The 14088-nt window shown below is 40.9% G+C and overlaps 1 protein-coding gene across 1 annotated transcript; it reads left to right on the forward strand.

The window, feature by feature from the left end:
• The first annotated feature begins 719 nt into the window (after positions 1–719).
• LOC123144110 (ultraviolet-B receptor UVR8) lies at positions 720–13206 on the forward strand. Its single transcript, XM_044563138.1, has 12 exons — positions 720–1032; positions 1133–1319; positions 1421–1567; positions 1735–1816; positions 7426–7581; positions 7701–7874; positions 11294–11365; positions 11912–11983; positions 12164–12282; positions 12435–12520; positions 12608–12660; positions 12753–13206. Exons 1-12 carry the CDS (start codon positions 927–929, stop codon positions 12819–12821), a joined length of 1323 nt encoding a protein of 440 aa, XP_044419073.1. The 5' UTR covers positions 720–926; the 3' UTR covers positions 12822–13206.
• The last annotated feature ends 882 nt before the right edge of the window (positions 13207–14088 follow it).

Here is a 14088-nt window from a genome sequence, read left to right on the forward strand (position 1 = left end):
GATGTAGAACCGGGCCCCAAAGGGATAAGAACCGATCCAGCAGGAAGTAATACTCGTATTTTTGTGCTTGGTGTAGGACTTTGGAAAAGGGTGTGTCTAGGTCTCAGTCGACTGAGACTTAACCAAGTCTCACTCAAGTGATATAGTATATGAGAAGAAAAAGAAAAAACTGAAAAGAAATTTTTGTACGAATCTTAATGCAAGATCAATGGAATATAACATCGACTGAGACATAACGAAGTCTAAGTCGACTGAGACGTAGCAAAACTGTTTGGAAAATGTCTATTTGTACGCACGTGCAGGGGTTGATAAAACAATTCCTCCGAATTTTCTCTTAGGTGAACTAGTTCGGGGATGTAAACTTCAAAGAAAAGTTGATTCCGTAGCGCGTGGAACAGGACAACAAGCGCGTGCGTGCGTTTTATAGATTTTCCAAACAAGAAATCCACAGAATCATAATTACAGGCCAGGCCAGGCCAGCCCGAGTACTGACCCTGCTCTAGCTCCTTCCGTGGGCAAGGCACGTGGATCTCGACCCGAGAAGCGATCAAGAGATATCTTCCATGTGCAGTGACGCAGGCAGTAAGACCCGGAGAGAGCCCCATGCAGATGCAGCCTCAGGGTGACGCGGGTACAGCGGATGCGGCGGCGCCACGGCCCGACGCCATTGATGCGCTCGGACAAAGTCGACCGAGGAGCAAGGTGCGTCGTGCGTATATAGTGGAGTGAAACAGCGGAGGTACCTTGCTTTGATAAAAGCTACCTGGTGACATTAATACGTCTGGTTGGTTAACCGTCCCATCCCGTCCTGCTCCCCCTCTACTTGTACCACTCCACTGCACTGCTTCCATTCCATAGTTCCACTCCACCTGGTCGAGAGTCGAGACTCGAGAGCGAGTAGCTGAGACCCGTGGATTCTTTCACGCATGGACGCAAAGGCGGAGGCGTCCGTCGACGACGCGGTCCCGGAGGCGCCGGAGCAGTCCGTCGTCCTCATCTCCGCCGGCGCCAACCACTCGGTCGCGCTGCTCTGTAAGCCGCCGCTCCTCTTGCTCTGCGCCGTCAAACCGCCTTGCCTTGCCTTAGGCTTCTCGTCGTTCTGATGATGGAGCGTGTTGTGGTGGTGTTTCAGCGGGCCAGATGGTGTGCTCCTGGGGCCGGGGCGAGGACGGGCAGCTCGGCCACGGAGACTCCGAGGACCGGCCGGTGCCGACGGTGCTGACCTCCTTCGACGTGCCACGCATTACGTCCGTCGTCTGCGGCGCCGACCACACCGCCGCCTACTCCGACGACGAGATGCAGCTCTACAGCTGGGGATGGTACGCCGCACGCCGCCTCCTCCTCCTCCGGGATCTCTTCTACTTCTGCAGTAGTTTCGTAGTACTACGTGACGAGGCTGCGCTGCGTGTGCTGCCTGCAGGGGAGACTTCGGGAGGCTGGGGCATGGCAACTCCAGCGATGTGTTCAACCCGCAGCCGGTCGTGGCCCTGCAGGGGATGAAGATCAAGCAGGTCGCCTGCGGTGACAGCCACTGCCTCGCCGTCACCGTCACCGGACAAGTGCATAGGTAGGTGTAGTTACCCTCAAAACCTTAATAAGTGAGTACTAGTATTATCCTCGAAGGCAAAAAAGTTCCATCCATGCATCGGTAGCTAGGTAGGTTGCCATGCAGTTTTGTGCCATGTATTGATGTGTTTCAGCTACTGCCTTCTGCTGCTGCTTAATTTGTTTCAGCTGGGGGCGCAATCAGAACGGGCAACTTGGTCTCGGAAACAATGAAGACTCGCTGCTCCCGCAAAAGATCAAGGCTTTTGAGGTAAGTACTCCCACCGTTTCATAATTTTTGTCGTGGTTTTAGTTCAAATACAAATAAAAGGCTTATGTTGGCTGTTGTGTAAAGTTTTTCTTTGACATCCCTGCTGTTGGGTACTTTATCGAGTTCTGCTTCGGTACAACCCCCTCATTAATAAACGTATAAAAGGGCAATATGGGCCTTTCACGATGTATACGCCATACGAAGACACCCTAGGCTCTCTGCGTCAGTTCTCGCGCACCTGGGCCAGCCCATTAAGTCACATCGTCCATTTTATATAGAAAAAATACTGCGGAAAAGGAGGTCCCTTTTTCACCTAAAAAAAAGGAGGTCCCTTTTATGTACAAAAAATACTGCAAAAAGGAAGATCACAAGTACTCAAACTCATAACCTCGCACCATTCGAGCAAACTGCTTGCCACTCAACCCAGCAACTGTTTGTGATTTCATATAGCGCGAATTTTGTAAGAACACAAAACAGTGTTCATATATAAAAACATATCTAAAAACAATTGAAAATTTTCTTTAAAAAATGTGAACAATTTGGAAATGTCAAATATTTTTTGGAAAAAGCAAATAATTTATGAAACTCCAAACTTTTTTGTAAAATTTGAACAATTTTCGAATTTCCAAACTATTTTTCGAAAAATGAGAATAACTTTTGGGATTTCGAGCATTTTTTGAAAAATACTCCCTCCATTCCAAAATATAGCGTGCCCGCGCTTTTCGAGGTTCAATTTTGACCATAAATTTAACCAACGAGACTGATATAATTGAAAACTTCTTTTGAATACGAATTCACTAGTATATTTTTTGTTCCCGCCGCAGTCGGTCTCATTGGTTAAATTTCTGGTCAAAATTGAATCACGGCAACCGAGGACGCACTATATTTTGGAACGGAGGGAGTATAAACAAGTTTTATAAACCTGAATAGTTAATAGAAATGCAAAGAATAATGAAAATTCCAAACTTTTTATAAAAAATACGAGAAAAGAATAAAAAACATGAACATTTTTTGAAAGCATGAGATCATTTTTAGAAACTCGACACAAATTAGGAAACAAACTTTTTTGGATATGTCAAGAATTTTTGAAAGCGGCAATATTTTCTGAAATCCCGAATTTTTTAAATTTTTGAACAAAAATTGAAAATAAGAATAATTTTTTAACTTCAGACTTTTACCCGAAAGCACGAACATTTTTTATATTCCCAAATTTTTTTTGAAATTACGAACAAAATTTGAAAACACGAAGATGTTTATGAAACTTCAACAATTTTTTATAACATTAACAATTTTTGAATTTCCAAACTTTTTCAAAATCATCATTTATTTTTAAATGCAAATAGTTTTAGGAAATCCCAACATGCGCCAGACAAGAGTGATATCGTCGCCTAGTTGGGCCAATGCCTAAGCTTTTTTTTCTTTCTATTTTTCTCGTTATTCTTCTCTTCTTTTGTTAATTCATTTCTCCTTTCAAACTTTATTCTTCTTTTTTGAAACCAGTTATATTATTGGGAACACCAAAATAACAGTTTTAAGGAAATGTTTTAAATTATCATTTAAAATTATTATTGTGTCTAACATTTATTAAATGCTTTTTAAGAAAATCATTTACTCCTTTTAATTTATGCTTTTGTATTTATTAGTTATGTTAAAAACTTAAATTAAAAATTATAGTACATGTTTAAATTATGATTTTAAATACTTTTTTCTTTCAAACCTAGTATGTATGCCTACCATGGCCATGTCCAGCCATTGGCAAAAGTTGTGGTCATTTCAAGAATGTCTCCAAAAAACGCCATGCTCAACGTAGGTTGTCCAGGTAGGGCAGAAGGCTCTGTTTGAGAGCAAGTTATTTCTCGACATCTGTCAAATGACCCCAGTTTTTTTCATTAGCTTGTTTGACCAATTCATGGCACCATGCCAAGTTGTTTTGGTTTTCGGAAAATTTTGCATTTTGTAGAGTTTTCTCGGTCAAAAAAGGCAGATAAATGGCCGGACGTGTCACAAATTGCATATGTGTCGGAAATCATTCATGGCATGGATGCATGCCATGGGCATGTCCACCTGGTAGCAAAAGTTGGGTCATTTTAAAAATGTTCAATAGTAGACCATGTTCAACGGAGGGTTTCCGGGTAATCTAGAAGGCTCTGTTTCAGAGCACGTTGTTTCTCGACATCCTTGAATTGGCCCCAATTTTTTATAGCCTTATATCACCAATTGAAGGCACCATGCCAAGTTATTTGTGTTTTCGACAGGTTTTGCATTTTCTGGAGTTTTCTAGGTGAAAAAACCCCGATAAATTGTCGGAGGTGACACAACTTGCATACGGTGTCGGGATTCGTTCAATCTTGGCATGGATGCCAACGATGGGCATGCCCACCTGAGAGAAAAAGTTAGAGTTATATGGTGCACGTCCAAAAATAGACATGTTCAACGGAGGGTGTTCGGATACGCCAGAAGGGCACCATGCTAAGTTCTTTGGGTTTTCGAGAAGTTCGCATTTTTAAGAGTTTTCTCGGTGAAAAAAGCCAGATAAATGGTCGGCCGTGACGAAACTTGCATGCAGTGTCAGAATTCGTTCAAACCTGGTGTGGATGCCTCCATGGGAATGCCCGCTTGCTTGAAATAGTTGGATTTATTTCATGCATGTCCAAAAGTAAACCATGTTCAACGAAGAGTGTTTGGGTAGGCTAGAAGGGTCCGTCTGTGAGCATGTAGTTTTTCCTAATTTGAATAATTATATTATTTACAATTTCCTTCATTATAATTCAACATGAACATTTTCTTATGTCCTAACCATTCTTGAAAATTTTCAACAAGTTTTAAATTTCAAATTATGTTAAAAAAGTTTTACAAACTCGAACAATTTTTCCAAAAAAATAAATAAATAATCCTAACAATAAATGAAAATTCTGATCAAAAATTGCAATACACATACTTTCAAAAACATTATCAACTTTGTTTGAAACGGAAACATTTCTTAAATTTGTGAACAAACAATTCAAAAAACTGGAACATATTATGAAAATCTTGAATAATTGTTAAGATTTTAAACAATATTTGAAAACAAGAAAGTTTTGGGTATTCCAGATAATATTTCAAAATTTTAGAACAGGTTTCAAAAAAATTAAAAAGGAGAAAATTAATTAACAAACTAATAAAAGAAAACTGGAAAAAGAAAATGCTTAAGCCGTGGCCCAGCTAGGCTATGCCATCGCTCCCGTCGGGCGCCTGATGGGCCGACCCAAGCATTCGGGGATTGTAAAAGTTCACCAATTTTGAAAAAATGTTCGAGAATTTGAAATTTTCGCAGATTAAAAAAATCACAACAAAAGATTCAACGGCTTTGAAAATAAAATTCCTGGATTTGATGTTTTAATCGGATTTGGAAATAAGTTCAGGAATTTAAAAAAAGTTCACGGGTTTTGATAAAAAGTGCGTAAAAGTTGACAAGAGTTCGTGATTTGGAAAACATTCATGCATTTTAATAAAAGTTCATGCATTCGATTTTTTTCATGGATTTAAAAAAAAAGTTCAGAAATTTAAGAAAATGTTCATGACTTTGAAAGGTTCATGAATTTGAGAAAATTCATGATTTCAAAATAAAACTCGTTATTTAAAAAAAGAAAAATGAAAATGAAAAAAGGAATAGGAAAATATAATAAAAACAGAAGAAAAATCACTTGAAACAAAAAACAAAGAATACAAAAGAAAACACAAACAAGAAAGTCATGTATTTTTTAGCGTTGTTTTGAAGAAGGAAAAAAGAAGTAAACTAGGCATGTCGGGTCAGTTGCCCAACTTGGTTTATATAGTTGCACTTAACCGGGAGGTCAGGAGTTGGAATCACGTGGCCGCACATTTTTGTTTTGAAGTTTAACAGAAAAGAAAAAGAGTAAATGGGCCAGGCCCGGAGCAGAGGGGGGTGGGGGAGGGGGAAGGGGTGTGCGCTGAATAGGATCGGGCGGTATCGCGCTCAATGCGGGCGATATATTTTAAAAAAGACCATCGTACCCTTTATTATGAAGGGTTATGAAGAGATCTCCTTCGTCGATTTGTTTAGGAAGGGATGTCATGAAGCAGAAGTGTTATTTATTTATTTTTGAATATCATGTTTGCATCAGTATCTCTAGATTCAAGTATATCCTGTAGCTAACCAGTATACAATGTGGTAATTAATTTTGCTTTTCTACATACTTTTGTTATGATAATGAAAATACCGTAGAATGATTGTTCTACGGTTTTCGCTCAATAAAAAGTATACAATGTGGTAGTGAGGACTGTCGTTCTGGAGCCCGGGCTCATCTACACCCCTCCATAAACAGTAAAAAATAGCCAATTTTTTTTTAAATTGTTATCATTTGACATCCAAGTTGCTCGTGCGCTAGGAGCATGCGGATTTTCATAGTGAAAGAACGTTCAAGGAGCTGTAGATGAAAAAAAATTGGCTCTCAATAAAACTTAGAAAATAGACACTTTGATGGCCTGATTTTGTTTTTACTGTCTAGAGCTCCTCGATTATCATTTCACCATGACAATTTGCATGCTCCTAGCGCATCTGGGATGCCAAACAATTTCAGTTTTTTTTTCTTGCTTTTTTTTCAATTTTACTGTTTATTTGGAACAAATGAGCGTCGGCTTGTCTGTGGATTACCTCTGTGGAAGTTTGCTTTACATACTAAAAAATAGGAGAGCAAAACCACCATATTTTTGAGGTTTAACAGAAAAGAAAAAGAGTAAATGGGCTAGGCCCGAAGCGGAAAGGGGGGGGGGGATGCGCTGAATAGGATCGGGCGGTACATACACAGAGCACGCTCAATACGGGCAACATATTTTTTAGAAGACCATCCTACCATTTATTATGAAGGGTTATGTGGAGATCTCCTTCGTTGATTTCTCTAGGGGGGGCGTTTTGAAGCAAAAGTGCTAGTGTTTTTTTTTAATATCATATTTGCATCAGTCAGTATTTCTGGATTCTACTTGAGTAGAAGTATATCTTATAGCTAACCAGTATACAATGTGGTAATTAGTTTTTCTTTTGTACATAATTTTATTATAATAATGAAAATACCGTAGAACAATTGTTCTATGGTTTCGGCTAAAAAAAATACACGATGAGGAATGTTGTTTTGGAACCCGGGCTCATCTACACCCCTCCATAAACAGTAAAAAAATAGCAATTTTTTTTAAAATTGTTATCTTTTGACATGCTAGGAGCGTGCGGAATTTCATAGTGAAACAACGTTCCAGGAGCTGTAGACAAAAAAATGGGGTCTCAGTAAAACTTAGAAAAAAGACACTTTGAAGGCCTAATTTTGTTTTTATTGTGTAGAGCTCCTCGATTATCATTTCATGGTGACAATTTGCATGCTCCTAGCGCACTCGGGCATCTGGGATGCCCAACAATTTCAGTTTTTATTTTTTTAATTTTTCTTGCTATTCTTTTTTAATTTTACTGTTTATTTGGAACAAATGAGTGTCGGCTCATATGCGGATTACCGTTATGGAAGTTTGCTTTACATACTAACAAATAGGAGCGCAAAATCATGCTCCTAGCTTGTACACCAAACCCTGCACCACCACCGAGAGTGACAGAAGAATGTGTGCAGGGTGTCTGCGTAAAAATGATCGCTGCTGGCGCCGAGCATACTACGGCCATAACAGAAGATGGCCATCTCTACGGATGGGGCTGGGGTCGATACGGCAACCTAGGTCTCAGCGACCGCGACGACCGATCGGTCCCGGAAAAGGTTTCTTCCGTTGAGGTGGGTAATCTTTTGCGGAATCTTCTCCCGATACTGTGCTAATTCAACTGTCTACTAAAAGTTTCTGCGTTCTGAATAAGTGCTTGTGCCTGTCCCTTTGTAAACTCTTAATCTTGCAGGGAGAAAAGATGGTGCTTGTTGCATGTGGGTGGCGCCACTCGGTCACTGTGTCGTCGTCTGGTGGCCTGTACACGTACGGGTGGAGCAAGTATGGCCAGCTAGGCCATGGTGATTTCGAAGACCATCTCGTTCCACGCAAGCTCGAGGCCCTCAAAGACGTTTCCATTTCTCAGGTACTAAATCTAAGGGCAACTCTAATCCCCCGCGAAGAAAAATGGACAACTCTAACCGATCAAAAAAGAAATCTTAACTCCCCAAAACTGCCGTTTGTGCGAGTTAACATACTCTAACTGATCCCAATGTATTTTCTCAAATAATAAGTGTCACACGTGTGGCAAGTAGTAACACTGTCCTGACATTTTTACAACTGAAATTGCCATAAAATTTTTTTTTTAAAAAAACTTGCCATCAAACAGAAAGTTATCATGCTTCACAACTGAAGTTGCCATCCTTCCCTTCAAAAAAAAAAGTTGCCATCCTTGGGTAACTAAACTTGCCATAAAAAGTCAGGGCGGAATTGCTTCGTGCCACACGTGTGACACTTATCAAGATCCTATATTTTTAAATCCTAGAAAAATTTTGTGTCGAGCAAAAAAAGCCTCCTCCTAGCTAATCTGAGAAATTCAGGCGGGAGGACTATTCTAATTCAAATCGCAACCGCTCGTCCCCTCCTCCTCCAGGCCTCTACCCATCCCTGCCCTCTTCGAGAGTTCACCGGCGTCGAAGCCTCCATACGAGGTAGCCTCCTTCCATAAAGTCGTCACGTCGTCTAGATGACTATGGCAACAACCAAGCTCGACCACGAGCTCATTCGGCAACCAAGCTCGAGCACTGCCACCTACTGCAGCCGACATTAGCGGCTCTCAGCCCATGTCCGGGAGAACCAGCAAAGCCCTCTCATACAACCGCCCTGTGCCCCCCCCCCCCCCCCGCGTGACGACTTGCCCAACTCGTTGCACCTACTCTAATCTTCTTCTATTTCCCCCTTTTATGCGACAATTAACGAGTAGGGCATATTGGTAGATGAGCATCAATGTTCATGATTTCTTTGACGAATCATCATCGTCGGAGGAGGAAGATGATGAAGATTTCATAATGGACTTGCTGATCATAATGCATGAAGAAGGATCAAAGCATGTCTTCAGCGATGGTGTAGGCACATTTGGCGCAATAGGATGGATGATCATGCCAAGGTGATGACCGATTACTTCGTTGATAGTGCGGTGTAGCCGGATGACCTATTCAGGCGATGCCTCAAAATGTCGAGGGAGCTCTTTCTGCCCATTTGCTATGCAATCAAAATGCATGATCATTGGTTCACTCAAAGGAGGTGAAGGTTAATAGACGACTAACCATTTTTATTCTCTTTTCCAAAATTAAGGGATACAACAATAATATAGTTTATCTAGATATACAACTAGATGGACAACCTATACGCCTAGCTCACAAAAAACAGCAAGCTGGAAAAATACACAATAAAGCTAGTTTGCAACAAGTAAAGGAAAGAAGTAACCGCAAGTGACGCGATGATGTAGTTCCTGGAGTTCCCTCCTTTGGGGGAGGTATGTATCTGTTGGAGAGGTGTGGCGGCACGATACTCACCAAGCGTCACAATGAGTCGCCTTATTCTCTTCGTGCCCTCGCACAATGCAAGGTGCCACGATTCCACTATTTGATGCCCTTGGAGGCGGCAACCGGAACCTTCACAAACAAGGTTGAGGCGATCTCCACAACTTAATTGGAGGATCCAAACAACACCATGAAGCTTCACCACGATGGATTTGAGCTCCGAGGTGACCTCTTCCGTCCAGGGTGCCCAAACACCCAAGAGTAACAAGATCCATAAGGGATAGTAGGGGGGATAAAATTTCCTTTGGTGGAAGTGTAGATCTATGTCTTCTCTCCCAAATCCTAGAAGGTCAACAAGTTTGTTTGGCTAGGGAGAGAGATCGAGCAAGATAAAGTTTTGGGCAACAAAGGAGGAGAGAGAGAGAGAGAGAGAGAGAGATGAAAGAGGTAGGTCAGAAGGAGGAAGAAGATCCCCTTTATATAGCTCCCCCAATCCAACCGTTATGCTAGAAATTACACTAAGCGGTACTATCGCTAACCTGAGAGCAGTACTACCGCGACCCCCGTCGAGCTACACTTCAAAGGTTGAGCGGTATAACCGCTCCGGGGTACGGTAGTACCAGCTAAAATAAACTACTAGTAGGCCTATCACTTGGTCGGGTAGTGCTGCTCCAACAGCGGAGTGGTACTACTGGCCTTGTGCACGGTACTACAGGCCTGTGGGTAGCCAGAAGCAATACTGCTCCCATGAAGGGAGCGGTACTACCGCTCACTAACCCGGTACTATCGGGTAGTGAAAACCTGAACCGATAGTTTAGAATGGAGAACTCCTTGAATGTTGGGAAGGAAATGTGGGTGCAAATCTGGTTTTGTGTACGTGTTTGATTTTACCCATACCTTCCAACGCGGCCCTCTCTTAATAGTACGGTTTTCCTACGACCCGAAGAAAATAAATCACCGGAACACCCTCTTCACTCTTTTTCTTTCAGAGGGAAACCTAACCTTCTTGGGCCACTTCCAAATATATTTGTGTAGCTCATGCACACGATTAGACTGCAAATTCTATTGTCTTCAACACCAAAATCACTTAGGGAGGGAAATGCACTCTCAGGAGGGATGCTACTGGAACTACAAATGAGCTCATAAAGCACAACTGGCAACTTGCGTGGGATGAATAACAATGTCATATATCATCGTACGGTCCATTTCTTGATTTTTTTTACTATATGATTCATTCTTGGATTACGTGTTGTGTTGGAATATCGTTGAAATATATGAATGATTTACATGAAGTTCTGAATTAATAAGTTACCAAAAAGTGGGTGAAATGGACTTTAAGTTAGAAAAAGGAAGTGAGAACTAGTGAAATAAAAGTTATAGTGATTTAAGTTTTGGGGATCAATTAGAATGTCACCCAAAAATATGAGAGTTTTTTAGGGTTAGGTTTTTGAAGCGTGCTTTCGTGAATTAAATTTTGAGGATCGACTAGAGTTTCCCTTATACAACATACTAACCTTCCATAATGGTTTTTACTAGGGTCCACTTGCTAGAACTTGGGAAAATGGTTTCCAAAGGGTTCAATTTTTTTTTAAAGTTCCAGGGCCTGTTAGATTCACAAGGTTTCAAAAACACGGGATTAGGAAATACCCATGAATAGGATAGGATTGCATGTGGAAAACTGAGGATTGTGAAAACACAGAATTCTATAAAAGCGTGTGTTTGATTTGTAGGAATAGGAAAAACAGAGGAATCCTAAAAATTATGGTTAAAATAAGGTTCATATTCAAAGGTAAGATGGATTTAATATTGTTCTACTTATGGCATTTGTCTTGTTCTTTGTGGACATGCATGTAAAAAAGAGGCTTAAGTGGATTGCAATTTATTTGTTTTTCCTACGGAACTCAACCCAAAGGAGAAATTCCTACGTTTTCCCAATGGTCCATTCCTTTGAATCAAATGCATGAATAGTATCACCATATGAATTTTATTTATTTATTTATTAAGACATGATCTGGTGGTGTAGATTGCAGGTGGGTGGAGGCATACAATGGCAGTCGCTTCAGATGGGAAACTCTATGGATGGGGGTGGAACAAGGTGATTAGTCATATACTTGTATTTTTATTCATATTATATGGTCCCCTTATCTGCATTAATTTTGCTTTCATTACATCATTTCTTATGTATGAACATCAAATTCATTTGGTCATTACATGTGATGTTTATCATTCTATTCTATGAGCACACACCTCTATTAATGTATAATGTGATCCATAGAACATAGAGAAATGAAAGTTGAGGACTTGGTCTCCTTATTATGCATCTTTATAAGTTATCACCTTTTTGGAAATTCATCTATTATTGTTTTGCCTTGACATAACCAACCCACCGCTTCAGTTTGCTACCAAACACAACTGCCAACACACATAAGCATGTTCGATAAGGAAAACCCACTGAAAGCGTGAGCTTTATGCTATATGCCATTGCTAGCCGCCTGTATCCAATTCATTCTCTGATGCTGGTCTTGTTTTGGGTACCGATTTAGCTTGAAAAATTACATTTGTACAGTCAAACAAAACATTCTGGTTACATCTTGCAGTTGCTTCTCTTCTTCTTGTCCTGACCTGTATTTTCAAAATGTAGTTTGGCCAAGTTGGTGTTGGAGATGACGTCGATCACTGTTCCCCCGTGGAGGTGAATTTTCCCGATGAACAGGTGCGTGAAGTATTTTTTACAAAATCGGTTGCTCATAAAAACTAAAGGATATGTTTGTGGCTTGGGGCTGCAACGTTTATGATCTGTTTCATTAAATCATGTGACGATGCATTCCACATTCGATGCTATGATATAGTTTTGTTCTTTAGGTTCATTTACATATGGGTATGTGGATTGCAGAAAATTGCACAGGTTGCCTGTGGATGGAGGCATACTCTTGCCCTGACAGAAAACAAGAATGTTTTCTCATGGGGCAGGGGTGCCAGTGGACAGCTTGGTCATGGTGAAATAATCGACAGGTAAACATTTATAAGCACTCCTGCATGTTGTTGATCTTCCTATTTGACGAGGTACTTGCCAGTTGCCACCCCAGGCCGTGCCAATCAGTTCCTTTTCTTATATAATATAATGTATGATAAATGAATCAACAAAACGATTGCACCTCGTGAAGGAACACACCCAAGATGATCGATGCCCTAAGCCTGGACGGGTCTGCTTGCAAGCAGTTGGAGTCATCAAACGCTGTTCCAATGACAGGTTTGCATTTACATGAAGCTCTGCTGGAAGGTCTGTGCACATGCATTTTCTCATGTTCAGTTTACGACATGTCTTCATATTTTTCAGCTAAAGTCTGGGTCCCTCCTTCGAAGCGGTTCGCCATCGTCCCCGAGGAGAATGTGAGCAAGTGGCTTTAAAAGAATATTGTCATGTGGATCGTCTACTACGGAGCACCGTCACTGATACGCCACTTCACATTTTCTGTTTCCAGGTTAGTAAACCAGGCAATGGAACCGACAAGCACGCGCCTGAAGGCGATGCCAAGAGGATGCGCGTCTGAGCATATGTCCTTCTTCCACCCTCCTTGGCCACCTATCAGTAATTCAGTATACAAATAAGCTTACTAGCTTGGACAACTTTCTCCTTCACCATCTAATAGTATACATGGTGCCCAGTTTTAGTGCATTTTCTTCATCCTGAAGTAATGATGTATTTAATGATGTACTCCCTCCGTTTCAAAATAGATGACTTAACTTTATACTAACTTTAGTACAAAGTTAATACAAAGTTGGGTCATCTATTTTGAAACGGAGGGAGTACTTTAGAGTCTAGCGATTTCAAAAGGTATTGAATAAGGTGGGCAGCCGCTTGTTAAATTTTCGGTTGGAGGGAACTCCCGATAATGGTAATTTGTGAAGAGCGTAATAAAATAATCAGTTTGTTAATTCTCACACAGCTGAGGATTACCAAAATCTCAGTCATTCGTGGTTGTTATATTCTGAGCAACTAATTGAAGGGTATCCCTTGAGGGAGCCCCACAAGGGTCACGTGTCATGTGCTTGTCGCTCCCTTTGAATTTTATGCTATTTTTATTTTTCTATACGCGTTTTTAGGTTTTAAATGATTTTTTTGTTTTTTAGCCTTTCGGTTTCGCCCGGTTTTCCCTAAGTTTTGGACAAATTGTTTTTGCGCGAAAAACACGTTTTTTCTTTCGCGAGAGGCACATATTTTCTTTCACGAGTGTGCCTCTCAAAAATGAAAAAATACGGTTTTTCCATAAGAGGCACAGATTTGTCTCTTGGAAAGAGAAAAAGACATGTTTTTTTTCTTTCATGAGAGGCATAGATTCGCTTCTCGTGGAGGTACAATTTTGCTTCCGAGAGTTGTGCCTCTCGGAGAAGAAAAAAACATGTCTTTTTTCTTCCGCGAGAGACACAAACTTGCATCTCTTGGAGACACAATTTTGCTTTCGCGAGAGGCACAAATCGAGGTTTTTTTCTTCCACAAGAGGCACATATTTGCTTCTCGTGGAGGCACAGTTTTGCTTCCGCGAGATGCACAGTTGTGGCTCCCGGAAAAGCAAAAAATATTTTTTTCTTTCACGAGAGGCACAGATTTGCTTCTCGTAAATGCGAAGAGGATGTGTCTGAGCATATGTTCTTCTACCACCCTGCTTGGACACCTATCGGTATACAATAAGCTAGCTTGGTCAACTTTCTCATTCACCATCTACTATTTTGTGTGTGTTGCCTTCATCCTCAAAGTGGGCAGTTGCTTGTTAACTTTTCAGTTAGAGGGAACTCTTGAAACTTCTCATATATCAAAAG

The sequence above is a fragment of the Triticum aestivum genome, chromosome 6D (genome assembly GCF_018294505.1).
Source record: "Triticum aestivum cultivar Chinese Spring chromosome 6D, IWGSC CS RefSeq v2.1, whole genome shotgun sequence".
Classification (NCBI taxonomy): domain Eukaryota; kingdom Viridiplantae; phylum Streptophyta; class Magnoliopsida; order Poales; family Poaceae; genus Triticum; species Triticum aestivum.